This window comes from Balaenoptera physalus (genome assembly GCF_965194825.1).
Source record: "Balaenoptera physalus genome assembly, chromosome: 1".
In the NCBI taxonomy this organism is placed as follows: Eukaryota; Metazoa; Chordata; class Mammalia; order Artiodactyla; family Balaenopteridae; genus Balaenoptera; species Balaenoptera physalus.
In genome coordinates, this window is record NC_138882.1 from 2,875,930 (window position 1) to 2,893,789 (window position 17,860).

Sequence of the window (17,860 nt, forward strand, 5' to 3'; positions counted from 1 at the left end):
GTGCTCGCGTCTCCAGAGAGAGCAAATCAAAGAACCTTTTAAGTCCTCAGGCGATGTGACGGTTTCCGTTTGGTCGGGGCTGAGAGCCACGCTTCCTCTCGCACATGGACGTGCACGCCCCGAAGCACGAACCACTGCAGCCGCGTGTCACTGTCGACGACACACGCCATCCTGTGTGTCTTCAGCCTGCGATGCTTCGCACCCCAGCAGGTGCTCCTGACGGAAGGTGAGGACTCAACCTCCTCAAGTCGCAGACTGGGGCGAAGCAGAATAAAATACATCGGGAGCTGAGGTTCCACGGTGGCTTTGCTTAATGTGGTAAAAAAAAAAACAAAACAAACCCTTAGTGGGCCTTAAAATATTTTTTTGTTAACTCAATTGCTTTTGCCCTCTTCAGTGGAAAGTAAAAAAAATCCTTTTTTTTTTCTTTCTTTCCGACGTAAATAGGAACTCACTCTCGTCGGAGCATGTGGAAGGGAACCCGGAGGTGCGGAGAGCCGGCCACCAGACGAGGTTCTAGAGCCGCGATGTGAAGAACAGCTGACGTACCCCCCGGGTGACACAAATAGTTAACTTCTCACTTGTCTCTCTGAAAAGCAAAACTGCCATTTTATGGAGATGCAGGTCTACTTCTTAAGCACCCGTAACTTCTGAGGGAGGGCAGAATTCCAAACTCACGCCCGATTCCTAGGTCAGAGCCTCCCAGCTGTGTTCCCTTTGCTGTTACCTCTCCGTGTGGACAGGTTACGAAACAAAGGCGCCCGTTCCCATCCACCAGGCTACCTTCCTCTGCCCTAAGTAAGGACTCCCAGTGAGCCAGGCCAGGGGGCACACTCCCGGGCACCAGGGTTTGCGCACGCTTCTCTGGTGTCGCCTGAGTCTCAAGGTTAAATACTTTCAGTTTTGAAAACGCAAGTGCAACTCTGAGCTGAGGCCTGAGTGTCCTGTCAAAGGACCGAAGGCGGAGAACACACTCGGGCTTGGCACCTGCAGACGTTTCTTCAGGTGTGGAATTGTGTAGGAAGGATTTCTGTTGTTGTTAGACAGGTGTTAGATTTTTCTTTTTCTTTTTTTTAAACTGCTCTGGTCTGAATGAGGAGAATCAGAAATATCAAAGTGAAACTTATAGAATAATGGCCAAGACCTGGCTTCCCACTGCTGCCAGAGACGGCGGGGTAGGGGGTGAGGAGGTTGCCTCGGCAGCCGTTCAAATCCAAAGGTACAGAAGGTTAGTTCTGACGCAATTTAATTACTAACTCACCAGAAGAAAGTGAAGCAATACGGACAAAATTAGTGTAGGATGAGCACAAACATTTACACACCACCACACAGACCGTCTGAGCCGAGCACAGAAGGCAACAGACTTTCAGCATTGCCTAAGTCAGGGTTCAAACAATATCTAGTATTAGTTACCTCTCATGAATATCTAAACTGTTCGATTTAAACAGAGGTTAAGAGATAGGAAAAACTGTATGATGAGTTTGCCCAAGTTCGAATATTGCCAAAAAACCTGTATCTTATTCAAGAAACAGAAAAGGTCATTTGGTGCCATGCTTTTATTCAAATGAAAGGGGAAAAACTACACTGTACCAGGAAGTAGCAAATATGACAGTATCTTACAGCACAGCGTCGTAAAAAAACCTGTAAGCAATGCTCCAGAGCAGACAGTAAGCACACCAGACACTGTACACCGCCCCAAGTGTCCATGAAACCACAACTAAAAAGCCGAACTTGGCTTTAAAAACAGCCAAATAAAAACTGTAACAGTCATTCTAAAGCAAAATGGAAAAGCCGAGAGGAATGAAAAGCTTTCCAAAGCTGTGTCACATGGCAGAATTTGACAGGCCGCACTGGTAACCATTACAAGTTTGTTTGGCAAACTGAATTGAATAATTACCCTAATAATATGACCCTCCAATGATGAGAAGCACCAATGTGTTTCAATAAGGTTCATGAATATCTCCAGACTTTATGCAATAGCATAATTTTCATTTGTATAATTTAAAAAACATAATTTAAAAAAAATCTGCAGACTTAAATATATCCATATTCTTTCTGCATGAAGAAAGTAAAACAATCATACTGAGAGCAAGGAACTTCTGTGGCAATATTCACATTCTACCTTTAGACATCGTGGACATCGTTGGACACACACGAATTTGAGAATAAAGGGTGGTCCTGTCTGATTTTACATAGTTAGTTCCTCCATTGTCTGGCAGCCAATTAAAAAAAATTTAATGGCCAAGTAACATCACCAAGAAGATTGCTTTGATAAAGGAAATTTAATTGATTGAAAAGAACAAATTTAGTAATGTAGAACGCTTATTAATTCTCCTTTTGACTCTCTATTATTTACCACATTTTGATTAGATTCACTTACTATTTTTTTTTTAAAACTAGTCAATCTAAACATGTATTTGACAATCAGTTCCTTCTCATTGTGATAGAAACGGTTGTCTGAAAGGTAAAATGTGCAGTCCCCCACTTTAAATCTCCATATATTATATACACAATATGTATACACTTAAAATATAAGAGTTACATATATCCTGGTCTCTTACATGCAAACAGTAGATCACAAATAATTCTGAGCTACACATATATCTTGCACAGGTACTGGAAAAAATCTGTGAAATTTTTTTTTACAGTTTTAACAAATATACATAAATATAAGAACATAAATTACGGTAAAATATTGACAGCATTTGAGAAAATGTTGATAACCCAGATGCACTGATGCCTAGAGGCCTTATAATAATAGAAAAGTACAGTTCAGGGACATCTCACTCCTACTCTTTTTAAAAAATAAGTAAATACATCATATGAGATATTAGTTATTTCTCTAAACAACTCAATTAGAGAAATGTATATATTTTAGTCTCTACTTCCCGTGAAAGAAAACGGACTACACATCTCATATATGCTACAATACTGTCTTTCCCTCTAAGTTTACACGGTTTTCACAACACTGAAACATAACAGGGTCACAGAATCATTCGAGTCTTTTCCTGAGAATGAAGTTTTTCCCCAACTAACCCTCTGGTACACACTGTTAAAGGAACAAAGACCACATAGAGAAGATTTCAAGTGTGTACTTAATCTAAGCTGAACCACTTGAAAAGGATAAAGAAGAAGAAAAACTCAACATAAGCAAAAGAATGTGAAGCTATTTTAAAATTAAAATGTAGCCCTTTGTACATGTTTAAAAATTCTAAATATAATTTTTTATATCAGTTATAAATATAATGTAAAGACCTCTTGAGAACTCATGGCAGGAAGTCTTACATCCTCAGATTCCGAGACTATTTCTCCAAGTGTCCTTCACTTCCGCCAGCTTATAAAGTGACATACTTTAAAAGAGATAGAAAGTCTTTTTGTTAAAAGAACAATCCAAATTATTCTGAATTGGCCAGAAGTGGTGTAAAAACAGCACTGATTTAATCAGCAACTTCTTATAACATCTTCTTGGTTAAGCTCATGGGGTTTAAGTGAACCTATAGCAGCTCTTCACAACTTCTCCTCTTATTTAATAGAGAAACATTAATACTCGAGTGAATAATAAATATGGAATTGTAAATACTTAGCAGAATAATTCTTGCAAATGCTCTAACACCATTAAAACATGAGGGTTACTGTAAAACAAACACTAGTGTTTCTCTCAGCATCGTAAGAACGACGCCAGTTACCTCCGAAGGCCTATTTCCTACTCGCATGATCTCCACATGAAACAAAATACAAAGGTATCTTGGAACAAACCCCCAGGAGAGAAAAACAGCAAAATAAACCATCTGAAGACAGGCATGTACATTAAAAAGTTTTTTAAAAAAAGCAACAAACAAAACACACAATTCGTTATCTTAGCCGTATTTCAACTAGTGTCCATGAGAACTCAGTGCTTCGGTGTATCGAATACCAAAGCAGGCGAACCTCCACCTGTGAGCCGGACAGCGTGTCACCGCCTCGCCTATCACCCAGGTGAGTCTCCTGCACTCCAAACACTGCGGTCTACATTCCAGTTGTCATGACAACAGAGCTGGATGTCCAGTTTCAATTAATAAAAGTCTGTTGGCAATTAGAAAGGTTTTCTATAGGCAGGAAAGATGAAGTGCAAATTTAGCATGAATGTTCTGAAGCAAATACTTCCCGGTTCCTATGCTTTAGTGGGTAAAAGTTTCTTGGGCGTCACTGGTCTCTTGGTCTGCCATAAATGGCTGTGAATGGTAATTGCATCCACACTGGCAGATAAAGTTTTAGCGGGGATGTGGCTGAACTGTTTCCTGTCAGAATTATATTTGTAAAGGCCCTCGATCATCTTTTTAGTGATAGATTTAGGGCCTATCCCCGTCAGCTTATTAATCTCTTCAGTCTCTGGGCAGTAAGTGTACAAAGACCTGAACTGGCAGCCTGAATCCCGGAACAAGATTAGGAAGTTGTTGGCATCTGACTTCTCCATTTCCTTTAGGATAAGAAACAAAAATAAAAGCCCGTAAACATTTTGCTGAATATAATTTATATAACTGTGTTACATTTCTTGGCCAGTTTTATGACATGTAATTTCAAATATAAATTCTTAGTAGCCAAAATGAGGCATGCGGTACACGTCCAGCACACGGGGATTGAGATGTGTGCAGAGACCTTACCGCTGAGGTCCTGTTGGCTGTGCCGGAATTGTAATCCTGGAGGGACTTAAAGGGCTGCAGGATCTGCTAACTCTCGGTCTCAGTCAGACTGTCTCTACCACTAACAATCAAGCACTGGTGATCTCCTTCGCGACAGAGCTTCATTTTAAAAACAGGCAGATCATGTTATCTACATTTATGAAACGTGAATGAGTGACTCTGGGCAAGAAAATAATTTATAATTTTATATTATCATCTTAAATCTATGCCTAGTCTTTAATAAAATCTGAGGTCTTCCAGAATCCCGTTTGAAAGTAAACTCAGTCTAACAATGAGAACAGAGTTACAGATCTTTCATATGCTGTTGAAATTCTAGGAGTCCCCTGAAGAGTATTTCCTCCTGAATTGAAAGAGAAGACTCTGACAGTTTTACAATGTTGCCAAATCTAATTTTCATGCAAACATGCTTACCTCCAGTATTTTTTTCTTCTGACCTTCATTTACTTTTCCAGCCAAACAGCAATGAGCTAAAGCATTTTGTATTATGTGCTTATTGGATTTTGCACTGGGTTCTTTGAAGAGCTTTGGTCCTATGGCAGAATTTAATAACAGTAATAAAACAAAAACAGCATTCCTAAGTCAGAAATACGACTGTGTTTAAACGATGCGACCAGCCTACACTGATTAAACTCTGTAATAGAAAACCACATTCTGTGCCTGAGGGCCTCTGGCTGCTCGGCAGCGGTCAGAGCACTGTTGCGTCTGCAGGGACACCCCTGGGGGCCTTCGCTGGCCTCCCCAGGAGGCTCTCAGGCCTTGCTGTGATCATCACACTGCCTGTTTCACCTCTTTCTCAGGTTTGGTAAGGTTATTGGTGAGCTTAACGCAGAATGGGACCGCGAGTAATTTTAGCTTTTAAAAGACAAGAAAAAGCTTCATCTTTTTCTTCTTCCATATCTCTGGGTTTTTTTTTTAGCATTTGTTTTTGGCGTCTGTAAAGCACAGAAGCCCTTTTTGCCACTTCGCTAGGACACTCACGCTCGTGAAGGGCCGTGTGTGGCCAGGCTCCCTCCCCCTCACGCTAACTCAGCTCTGCCCCGAAAGGCCCTCGGTAGTGTGCCGAGAAACTGGTTCTTTGGGAAAGAAAAAACACGAGGCCTGAGTTTTACCTATTTCTAGAGTAAACTACTCCTACCATGGCTGACTCAGGGCCAGCGATTGTTCTGCAGCCGCGTAATTCCTGGAATTTTAACAGTCAGTCCGCGAGCTGGTCTGAGCCGGTCAGGTGCACGCCGCAGCCCTGCAGCTCTGGGCTCTCAGCGGTGCCGCAACACGGCCGTTACGCTGGCCTTAAAGGCTGACACGCTGCTGAAGGAGGCTGTCTTAGAAACCACAGAACAGGGAGGAAAAGCTCACACCAAGTCAGCAAGCTCTGCCTCCTTGGGCCTTTGGGGGCCACTTCCAGGGCCACACGGACACAGGCGGGACGCAGGCGGTCTCCGCGGCCTCTGCTCCTCCCCACCGTCTTCTCCTGTCCTCCCACCTACCTCTCCACAGCGCTCACATTTCCTCTCCTGCTTCTTTTCCTTAGTTCTTACCTACTTTCCATTCTATGTGGTTTTCCTTCAATAACACCTCTGCAAACAGAGGCTGGAGGAGGGCCTGACGGGGACGTGCAAGGCCGAGTGCCCTCCTAGACCCCATGCATTCCCATGTCTTTTAGAGCCTCTCAACACTTTTTCAAGACGCACTGTTCCAGATACTGAAATCCCAGCGTTAGAGGAGGGGCTCGGTGGACTCTAGCTGTTCCCAATACTCAGGACCGATGCACTGCTGAGGGACCCTCTCTAAAACCTCTTCAAACCCAAACTGCAACACAGAAGCGGCCTGCATTTTTAAGGGAGAAGCAGAGGAATGAGGTGTTAAGTGGTACTACTACTTTTTAGAAACTTACCTTAATTCTTCTGGGACAAACCATATCACTGGAACCGACTTACCTGAAAGTGACCACCTGCGTTCACTGTTTCGGATCAGTCTTCCGTGTTTAGACCGAGAGGCAAGTCAGTGAACCTTTCCTAGCACAGCCTGCAGCTAGTCTCAGCCCCGTGTTAAACTGTTTCCCTAAGAATGCACAGGCACTGACCTGTGTACTCTGTTCCAGAAGCCACAGAAGAAGTGGTCGAAGCGTTCTCCCAGTCCTTTTCGCCATTTCTACTGCCACACCGGCTTGGAGATAAGAAGCCTTCTACAGACTCTGATCTAAATAATAAATAACATTTTAATGCCTCAGGTAGAGAAAAACATTCGGGGCTCAGAAGGGTATACGTGAGCACCAACCAAACTCAACCTAGAGGCTTAAAAACAAGAAGACGGTGATAACTCTGTCTCGTTCACAGCTATACATCCAAGTCCTGAGAACTCAGCAGGCACTCCATAAGTGTCTGCTGAATGACAGAATGAACGTTTGTCCACATGACAATCGGCAATTAATGCAGTAGGGTGGTAATACAAAGGTCAGAGCTCAGAGCTGGTGACTGTCACTAGAAACGTTTTTTTTTTTTTAGATGGGTATTATAGTATAAGATAATGAAATACTGATTTTTAGCTTCTAAGGTATACATTTCCTAGAGAAAGAAAGAGACAGCGTACAAAAGAGAGCTTTCCTAAGTCACGAGCAACTTACTCTGGAATTATTCTAATGGGGAAGAAAACTAGAGGCCGCACCATACAGATGAGGTACTTTCTGTTTTTACCATGACTGTGTCACAACGGTAGTAGCAACGACTGATGTACCATTACGGTTAATGTCTTATTGGTGTCATAATTCTAAAATTCTAAAAGATAAAAAACTGAAAGATGAATAGACCTCTTTACATATAAATTTCTTTTAACAGAAACCCAAACTGTCCTAGTGAGCAACACTTATAAACATTCGTGACTACGGTTCATTCACTGGGAAATATAAAATAACGTTTTCTATGAAAACGCTTATGCTGAAACTTACCTCGGGGTCCTCCTGCCTGAATGCACACTCTCGCTGTCGCCTGTGTTCAGTGACGCCAAAGAAAGGCTAGAGACTGAAAAGACACGATAAATTCGTGATCCTGGATAAAAACAAGATTAGAAATTCAAAAGGAACAACTAGAAAAGAGTCTGCTCATTAGACAACACCAGCATATGAAAATGGAGCTCATGTAGTTTCTTTTCCTTTTTAGATGCATAATATGTTTGCATGCATATACGCACAATTTATTCAAAATTAGCAAGGAACTACTTTTGAGAAATAATGAAATAAGTGAGGAATTAAGAGGTACAAACTTCCAGTTAGAAGATAAATGAGCCACGGGGATGAAATGTACAGCGTGGGGAACATAGTCAATAACTGTGTAATATCTTTGTACAGTGACAGGTGGTAACTAGACTAACCTTGGTGATCATTTTGAAATGTATGGAAACATCAAATGAATCACTATGTTGTGTAACAGGAACTAACACAGTGTTGTAGGTCAATTATACTTCAACAAACAAACCAACTCATGGAAAAAGAGATCAGATTTGTGGTTACCAGAGGTGGGGGGAGGGAGGGGGAACTGGAAGAAGGTGGTGGAGAGGTACAACTTCCAGTTATAAGACAAAGAGTCCTGGGGATGTGATGTACAGCAAGACGATTACAGTTTATAATTTATCTAACACTGCTGTGTGATATATGACACGAAAGCTGCTAAGAGTAAATCTTAGGAGTTCTCATCACAAGGAACAAACATGTTTTTCTTTTCCTTTAATGTTGTATCTATGCGAGATGAGATGATGGATGTTCAGTAAATTTATTGTGATCATCATTTCATGATGTGTGTAAGTCAGATCATTATACTGTACATCTTAAATTTATACAGTGCTGTATGCTAATTATATCTCAATAAAACTGGAAGAAAAAAAAAGAAATAATGATAAAATTAATTGCTGTTAGGATTTATTCCAGAAACAATGTGGTAATACGAGATATAACACAGTGATTATAAGAAAAAAAGTTAACAATAAGAAAAATTAACAGAGAAATTAACAAGAAGAATAAAATATATTTACGAATATCTAATTACCAGGTAGAAAATTAATTTATTAATTTCAGCCAATACTGGGTATCAAAAACTTTCACTGACTAGAAAAGGTAGAGTTCTCTTTATTTTTTGAATTGAAGTATAGTTAATTTACAATGTTGTGTTAGTTTCTGGTGTATAGCAAAGTGATTCAGTTATATATTTTATATATATATATATATATATATACACACATACATTCTTTTTCAGATTCTTTTCCATTATAAGTCTATTACAAGATACTTAATATAGTTCCCTGTGCTGTACAGTAGGTCCTTGTTGGTTCTCTCTTTTATATATAGTAGTGTGTACCTGTTAATCCCAAACTCCTAATTTATCTCACCCCCCCTCCCCGCCCCTTTTCCCCTTTGGTAACCATAAGTTTGTTTTCTATGTCTGTGAGCATTAGAGGTCTCTTTAAACAGTCAATGTTATGTTATTTTCCTTCAGTTTTAGAATTACTCTAGGAATTCTCTAAAATTTTCCATGGCATTTAGTTTTAATAAAGTAAACATTAAAAAAATAAGAGTATGCATGTTGAATTTAGAAAAAAAAATATTATCTCAACTCCAGAAATTATAAATTTGGATTTTTGACCATTTATATCTTAAAGGAGGGACTCATGAACTCCTGATCTTATATTCCTGGTTATACTGACATGTTCTGTACACATTCCAGGCACACAACGCTTATCCTTAAATTTACCAGTACAGAAAGGGCAGTTAATGATCCAGGGAGCTGACGTCTGAGGGCGAGCTCTCTGCCAGGTTAGTGTTTAAGCTGGATGTTCAGCCCCTGCGTTTGCTCTGTTGGCCGTATGCATGCACACATAATACACTCAAGTCACCGGAAGCATCCTCTGCTCATTCTGGTTCTGCACACAGGGAGTGTGCAGTTCAGCCCCGAGCACCCCCAGCCAGCGTGACTGCCCGGGCTGCTGTGGCTATGAACAGACTCCTCACAATGCACGTGTTACCTGGAGGACCTTTTATGGGTGTTTTGGGGGATTCAATGTGGTCTCTGTGGATAGACTTTGGCCGTTGCTTTTTCTGCTTTGCTCCCTGAGGCCGAGGCTTGATGACCGTGTCCATGTCTTCCATGAGCTTCAGCTGCTTTCGCCTCAGGTACTCCTGCCGGATGAACTCCCGGCGGGCTCGCTCATCTTCCTTCTTCTGACGTTCTTCCTCGGTTTTACGCCTAGGAAACAAGCGGGTACTTTTCTTTGTGCACAGCGCTGTCAGGTGTGCGCTTACGTGAGAAGGAAGAATGAGTCAGCCCCTGGGAAAATGGTTCATTTAAAATGTACTTGAGATAATTTAGGTCACTTCAATATACTATTAATAAGTAACTACTTAAAAAATGCATGTGTGTGTGTGTGGGTGTGTAAAACCCTGGGAAATTACTTTCAATTAATGTTTCTGGAGAACTTTAAGATGCCTCAAACTCAGGATAAAAATATGCAATCAAGTAACACTTTGGGAAAATAACTTCTAAAAAGCACCCCAAATCAGCATTGTCTCTATATTCTGCAAAGGTCCCTAAACACCGTTAACAAGAGTCAGGGGGACACCACCTCCCACGGACCCTGCGCAGCAGCCCCCACCTGGTCTCCTCTTTCTTGTGCTCCATCTCAGCTTCCAGCTGTTGCTTCCGCAGCTGGGTCTCTTTCTCCCTTCTTAATCGTTTCTCCAACAAAGCTGCCCGTTTCATTGCCATATCATTTTCTGCTTTTTGATCATCCTACGAGTGAATGTCATTGAGAAAGAGGAAACATCTGAGGCACCAATATCCTCATGTTCAATGCTTGTGGCCACATGGAGGGGTCACTCTTAATAACTGAAAATCCAAACCGTCTAGTGAAGCTCACTCCAACCCCACCATAGATGGACATGTTCCAAAATTATGAGGGAAGAAATGAATTAAAGTGGTAATACTTTTATCAAGTAACAAAGGACACAAACTTCTTTGATTACATGTTTTCAAAACTTAGGAAGTTAGCAAAGAACAACATAAAAAGGGAAAAAAAAAGACAAAGTTTTTTTGGGCCCTGATAAATAACTGATAGAGTGGAGAGTTTCCCCACAATTTTTAAAACTGCATTTCAATTGTATTTAAAATACATGCTTAATATAGAAAACTCAAGTAAAAGCACCACAAAAATCAGCTACCCAAAGTTGTATCACATAAATGAAGCTATTGCTGCATGATTTTTTTAAAAAAGTTGAGGTCCTGACAGTTTGCTTGCTGGGTTCTGAACTATGCCGCAGGGTTTTTCCTTTGAAGAGAAGATGGGCATACTTATACTCCTAACCCCAGAGCTAGTTCATGACCTGTAGGTGTCCTGAGCCTGCTCCAGCTTCTACCTGAACGCTCAGGGAGCTCGGAAGTCAGGAAAGTAACCAGCTGTAGAAGTGGTTCCCTGTCGTAATGATGCCTTGCTTATTAATTCAACAAGTGTTTCCTGCGTGTCTAATACACTCACAACATAGTGTCAGACATTAGAGATACTAGAATATGAAAAAGACAGGACACCTTAGGTTAAGGAGCTTCTAGATCCCACGGGGAAGAGGTACAAACAAGGTGCTTTGCACAGAAACCCAGAGAGAGATGCACTCTGAATGGAGAAAGTCAGAAGATACCATTCAAACAGTCAGTCCAAACATTCACACGTCTGTGTCAAACAAACTACACACACTGCAATTGGCCAGGCACTTTACTATGCTCTGGGGATAAGGAGATGCAGTGTCTCTAGGAGTTCACAGTCTAAGAGAAATCGTAACAGAAGCAAATCACAAGGCAGTTGGAAATTCTGGGTCAGCAGCATTACTATGAGGATGTTTAGGATACAACAGACACAGAGGAGAACATATTCACATCTACCCAAGGAATCATGAAAGGCTGCAGCAAACAGATGAGGTTTGTCTTACAAAACATCCCAAACAGAGTTATGGGGGGAGAGGGTGGATCAACAGGCTTGGATCAGTCTGTGAAAGGCCCCTGAATACATGCTGAGGGGTTTAAGTTTATCCAACAGGCAACTCTAAGAGACTCCGTCGAGTTATGCTACCAAGTGGCAGTGTGATGAATGGCACCATGACCGAGGCAGGGAGCCCCGTGAATGAGCTATGACCACGGTCCAAGGGGGGAGTACTGGGCAGTGAAAACTGAAGTGAGGAAACGAGGGTACAGTTGGACTGTACGTTTTACACCCAGGGGTGCCCCTCTGTTCTCCTTTCTCTGCAGGAGCAGAGGTAGCAAGGTCTCTAAAATTAAACACATCTATTACTGTCTACAGTAGCAGCCTATTTAAAAAAAAATAGTAAGTTTTACACCGTTAAGAGACAAAACACAACCCACATTCAAATTTCTAAACATTAAAAAGGGCCGAGAGGGCCATCTCTCTATGACCAACTTCAAAGTAAGTTACCAGGTTCCAATATTTAATGATCCTAAGTAAAACTAACGATTGTAACCACTTTAGTATTCGCGGGTTTTGACCCCAATAGGACTGCTGTACGTTTCATTTAAAACCCGAAATTATAAACTGTTGCCACTGAGTGCTGTCTTTCTATCTATATTCCAAATTGTGGAGCTATTCAGGATCACAAACTATCTACTTTAGTCCCTTAACTAAAAAAAGAAACATGAGTAGCAAACATATACATGTTTCTGATTATAAAAAACCATATTATTCCCTACAGGGAATTTGGAAAAATATAAAGATAAAAAAAAGGATGACAGGAGAAACATTTTAAAATAATATTAGGCTTTTCTGGTTCTAATATCTATGATAAATTTCAAGATCTTACCATCACGAGGTGATACTGTTCAGTATTTGTGTTAGTTGGCTATAGTACTGTTTAAACATATGTCATAACCAACACCGATCCTGAGATTAGGGGTCATATGCTACACCTTCGCCAATGCTTCTAGAGAAGCTATTTCAATGACAACTGCTCAAATTATGTACTTTTAAATGTTTCACCTTGCAAGAGTCCGTCTGGTCAGTTTTCAAAAGATTTTTTAAAAAACAATACATATAAGGTTAGATGGTCAACATTAAGAAAATAAACTAAAACAGACTTACATGCAATGCCAAGTTATGAGCTTTTTACAAAGTGGCCACTGAACATCTTTTTGGAAGAGTGTGAATCACTTGGTTTTCAAAAGGCTTTGGTGAAAGTGAAAGAGAGTCAGAGGGGACAAAAACAGCACGTCTAAACATGTACCACGATGTGATGAAAGGAAGACTGTTCTAGAAACCAATGTGCCCGAACAGAACTGCAGTGCACAAGGGGCGGGCCAGAATACATTTTAGGATTAATGGCAGACCTGTGACGAGAAGGGCTGCTGCTAAAGAAGCAAGCGCGCCGACTGAAAACACCCACCAGTGAAGAGGCCTAGGCCCACGTGGGCTAGGTTTACCTTAAAGAAGAATCCACAGCATACTTTCTGGTCGTCATCAGCTTGTTCTTTATCACTTTCTCCGTCGTATTTTTCAACAGATACATCAGCCTTTTCAGGGGCTTTCAAATCTGAGAGGGAGACTTCAATCAGATTAGCACTTTTAGGGGGAGCAGGCGGGAAGGCAGGTCTGGAAGGAGGTTCTGCAGGGTGATTCACGCAGTCCTCGCTCAGGGTGGGCCACGCCGTCTCCGGGGCGGGCTGCGCCGGGCCCTCGGGAGCCGCAGAGGGCAGGGCCCGCGCCTCCTCGTCCTCCGGGATGTGTCCACGCTGCTCCCGAGGGCCCGTGGACCCCTCTCCCTCCTCCTCCTCCTCCTCCTCCGCTCCCTCCTTGCGTCTGGACTCCTTGGCTTCCGGCTCTCCGCCGCCCCCCAAGCACACGAAGGACCTGGTCTGAATGGGGACCTGACTCGGGGAGAACCTCCTGAGCCGAGGGAGGCTGTCCACAGACCGAGGGGGCGTCAGCGTTCGGTGCAAGGGCGTGAGTTTTAATTCATTAGGCCTGGGAGTCCTCTGAGTTTTGACGGAGAAGGAGGCGCTCTTCCGGGCAGCGGGCTGCGGAGACGGGTGCGCGGGGCGGGGGGCGTCGGCCGGCGGCCGGTGGGGCTTCCCTGCGCGGGCCGGCCGGTGCGGAGAGGGCGGGGGCGGGGAGATGACCCAGGCCTGCTGCTCGCGCATGTGCATCAGCAGCTCCTGCTGCAGCGCCAGGCGCTGCATCTCCCGCTGCAGGACGAGCAGGGAGGCGTTGAGCCTCTCGATGGAGCGCGTGTGCTCCAGCAGCTCGCCGTCCTGCGGCGGCTCCTCCGCGGGGCCGGCCGGGCTCCACGGCCCCTCGGGGTCGCCGGGCGCGCTCGGGGACGGCGGCCACCTGCCCACGGGGCTCTCCGCGCCCTCCTTGGGGTCCGCCGGGGACCCGCTCCTCGGCCCGTTCGCCTTCTGCGGCTCCTTCTCCGGCGGCCGCTCCGCGTACACTTTCCCGTCTTCCGCGCCGGCCGCCTCCTCCCGGGGCGGGGAGGTGCCGTCCCCTTTCCTTTTCACCACGGTGAGAAAGGCCGTCCGCCCCATCTTCTGCCTCTGCTTGGTGAACGCGGCCTCCATCTTCTTCTTCTGGGCCTCGATGGCCCGCCGTTTCTCCTCCAGCTTCATCCTGAGATGCACCACCTCGGAGGCCAGCAGCTGCGTGGTGTCCCGGCCGTGCGGAAGGCCCGTGTCCTCTGGGGTCTGGGCCCAGGCCACCACGTGAGGGATGTTGAGCTCCGAGCCCTCCGGCGTGGTCTTCTGAGAACTGCTGCCGCTGCTTTTTCCGTCGGTGTGATTCAGCTTCCTGAACTTCTGTTCGGCAAAGCTGGTCATCTTCACGCCGGAACTGGAGGAGGCGCTGCTTCCGGGCTGGGACCTGGTGCTGACGGTGCTGGGACAGGGGCTCGGGGCCTCTCTGGCGTTGTAGTCCGGGAGGAATTTGGACGCGTCGTCCACATCAGAGTCCAGACTCACGGTGTAGTCTCTCAGGGAAAAGTCTTCATCCATAGTTTCCGGAATGTCTTCTGAAGGGACGTGGATCCCCGTGTCCACCTCCGTGTTGTCGGTGACGGGGCTCGAGGCACCCTTCGTGTCCGCCACGCTCTCGGGGCTGGACTGGCTGCGCGGGACGCTGGAGTGCAGGACGCCCACCTCCTGGCTGTGGAGGAAGAAGCCGTTCGCGAGCTGGTCCGGCCGAGGGGTGTGGGCAGGCTTCTCAGTGTCGTGGATTATCTGTAACGCTTCTTCGATGCTGGGGGTCCCGACCTGGCTGCCAAACTCATCGAGAAACACTCTGTTCTGCAGAGCTCCATTCGGAAGCCTGTGATGCACGTTCTGCTTAGAATCTAGTTCGTCTGTGTTTAGGGGCACGTAGGCCGTCAGGTCGCCGTGAGAGCCCACGTGAAGTTCCTCTTCGATGCTTCCTGCCCCCTCCTCCCCATTTACTGGCTTGAAGGACAAATTTTTCCTAATGTTCTTGGATACACGACTGTTGTTCAGAGTAAGTCCTTCATTACTAATAGAACGAGTGATTCCTTGGTTTGGAGTGGATCTCTGTATACTACTTTCTTTATCAAAAGAAATATCAAATGAAACGCCATGCACTGATGATCTAAAAAAAATTAAAGAGAAAATCTTTAAATAACCCCAGAAAGGAAACAATCTGATATCACTGAACAACAACAGTTATTTGAAATTATGCTTCCTTTCTTTCCCATTTCTCATAATCACATTGTCCTCAAGGCGAGGGTAAGGCTATCGGGCCACCCGTCACGTTTGGCCCCTTTGGTCAGTCTATCATCGGACCACGTTGCCCTTTTCAAATGCAGGTACTAATTAAATTGCAGTCTGGCTAACAAGGGGGGGCGGGGGATGGACAGTTTTTGAGAACGTGAGTACACTAAAAGTAAGTCTCTGTTTACCTTTTCTCCTTGGGCCATGTCCCTATGAAGCTGTCAACATAGGACATAGATGAAGACCTTCTTATTCCTCCTTCAAATGCATAAAAGTAAAAGTCATTGAAATCACGTAAAAAAAATTTAACTTACAACAATTCAACAGATTTCACATAAGGTAAGTACATGTGGAGAAATAAAGATCATTTTGTTAAGAAAAGCAAGCATAGAGAAACAGAGCCCTTTTAATGTGTCATATGTAACACTTCTTAGAAAAAAGAACTGGATACTTTTATTTACATTTATTCTCAATCATTTTCTAGTTAACCATTTAAATGGCATTTTCCTAGGCTTTTTCAAATACATTACCTGAGGCTGAAGGATGAGCTTGGGGACGTGAGTGTCTAGAAGGCAAATGAAGACGAGAGTGTGTAAGCGCAGCTCCTTCCCCACTGCAACGTAAAATACACGTCAATCAAGTGTCATAAAATGTCTAGCTCTTGCATATAAATTTTAGATACAACAGCTGAAGTCGGAAACAACACTCACTTCCGACTCTCCATCCTAAGTGAAGAAAAAAAAAAATAAGGAAACATAATATAGTGTTTAAACCAAAGAATGGCGGTGATTATATGTATCTCTATGTATTTTATGTCTTTTAGCCCAAGAGCTTGAAACACTACTTTCATGTACAGCTCAATGTCCTTGTGAGATAAGATACGGCACATTATTTTCATTTTACAAATAGAAAAACTGAGAAAGAAAGGAAAGTCGTCAACTTGCAATATTCTGGTCGAATCTCAATCTCTAAAAGTACAGGAATGATGAATCCTTGTGAAAGAGCCTGGCACCTCCTGCTCGCGGGCCTGTCTGTAGGTCTTTAACACTTACATTTTTTCTGATTTAACTCCACCCTGTTCCAATTAATGCAGCGGATTACATAGTCCACTTCTCAGTTTCTGATGACGTTTGGCCACAATTTAATTTTTCTTTTTCTACGTTTTCAGTCCACCACGGCCTACCTTGTAGCAGGCGAAACTAAGCATCCTGACCCCAATGGGCTGAGAATAAGCTGGGAGCAGGACGCAGTGACCTCTGCAGCTCTCTGTGACCACACTACCTCTCGGCTAATGCGAACTGCGAAGATGAACAGCAACTAAAGGATACAAAGGTAAACCACAATGCTGCATTCTTTTTTTTTTTTTTCATCTTCATCTTTTTTTTTTTTCGCAATTTGGATTCATTTCTTTCTTTTTTTTTTTTTTTAATCAGTCATCAATTTTATACACATCAGTGTATACATGTCAATCCCAATCGCCCAATTCAGCACACCACCATCCCCACCCCACCGCGGTTTTCCCCCCTTGGTGTCCATACGTTTGTTCTCTACATCTGTGTCTCAACTTCTGCCCTGCAAACCAGTTCATCTGTACCATTTTTCTAGGTTCCACATACATGTGTTAATATACGATATTTGTTTTTCTCTTTCTGACTTACTTCACTCTGTATGACAGTCTCTAGATCCATCCACGTCTCAACAAATGACTCAATTTCGTTCCATTTTATGGCTGAGTAATATTCCATTGTATATATGTACCACATCTTCTTTATCCATTCCTCTGTCGATGGGCATTTAGGTTGCTTCCATGACCTGGCTATTGTAAATAGTGCTGCAATGAACATTGGGGTGCATGTGTCTTTTTGAATTATAGTTTTCTCTGTGTATATGCCCAGTAGTGGGACTGCTGGGTCATATGGTAATTCTATTTTTAGTTTTTTAAGGAACCTCCATATTGTTCTCCATAGTGGCTCTATCAATTTACATTCCCACCAACAGTGCAAGAGGGTTCCCTTTTCTCCACACCCTCTCCAGCATTTGTTGTTTGTAGATTTTCTGATGACGCCCATTCTAACTGGTGTGCGGTGATACCTCATTGTAGTTTTGATTTGCATTTCTCTAATAATTAGTGATGTTGAGCATCTTTTCATGTGCTTCTTGGACATCTGTATGTCTTCTTTGGAGAAATGTCTATTTAGGTCTTCTGCCCATTTTTGGATTGGGTTCTTTGTTTTTTTAATATTGAGCTGCATGAGCTGTTTATATATTTTGCAGATTAATCCTTTGTCCGTTAATTCATTTGCAAATATTTTCTCCCATTTTGAGGGTTGTCTTTTTGTCTTGTTTATGATTTCCTTTGCTGTGCAAAAGCATTGAAGTTTCATTAGGTCCCATTTGTTTATTTTTGTTTTTATTTCCATTACTCTAGGA

General features: G+C 43.3%; 1 protein-coding gene across 10 annotated transcripts in view; it reads right to left on the minus strand.

Annotated features, from left to right (window-relative positions):
• Positions 1-1,538: 1,538 nt before the first annotated feature.
• CAMSAP2 (calmodulin regulated spectrin associated protein family member 2) overlaps positions 1,539-17,860 on the minus strand; it is a 107,801-nt gene continuing 91,479 nt past the window's right edge. For 3 of the 10 annotated variants that reach the window (XM_082464023.1, XM_082464026.1, XM_082464024.1), the window contains 9 exons: positions 15,961-16,043; positions 15,619-15,688; positions 13,139-15,308; positions 10,317-10,453; positions 9,690-9,910; positions 7,624-7,723; positions 6,763-6,878; positions 5,091-5,209; positions 1,539-4,456 (listed from right to left, as the gene is read on the minus strand). In XM_082464023.1, the coding sequence (XP_082320149.1) occupies positions 4,151-4,456; positions 5,091-5,209; positions 6,763-6,878; positions 7,624-7,723; positions 9,690-9,910; positions 10,317-10,453; positions 13,139-15,308; positions 15,619-15,688; positions 15,961-16,043 (3,322 nt within the window). In that variant the 3' untranslated portion in view covers positions 1,539-4,150. Of the gene's footprint in view, positions 4,457-5,090; positions 5,210-6,762; positions 6,879-7,623; positions 7,724-9,689; positions 9,911-10,316; positions 10,454-13,138; positions 15,309-15,618; positions 15,689-15,960; positions 16,044-16,140; positions 16,156-17,860 lie in introns of all 10 variants that reach the window. The other 7 variants (XM_082464028.1, XM_082464031.1, XM_082464030.1 and 4 more) reach the window with 4 other exon arrangements.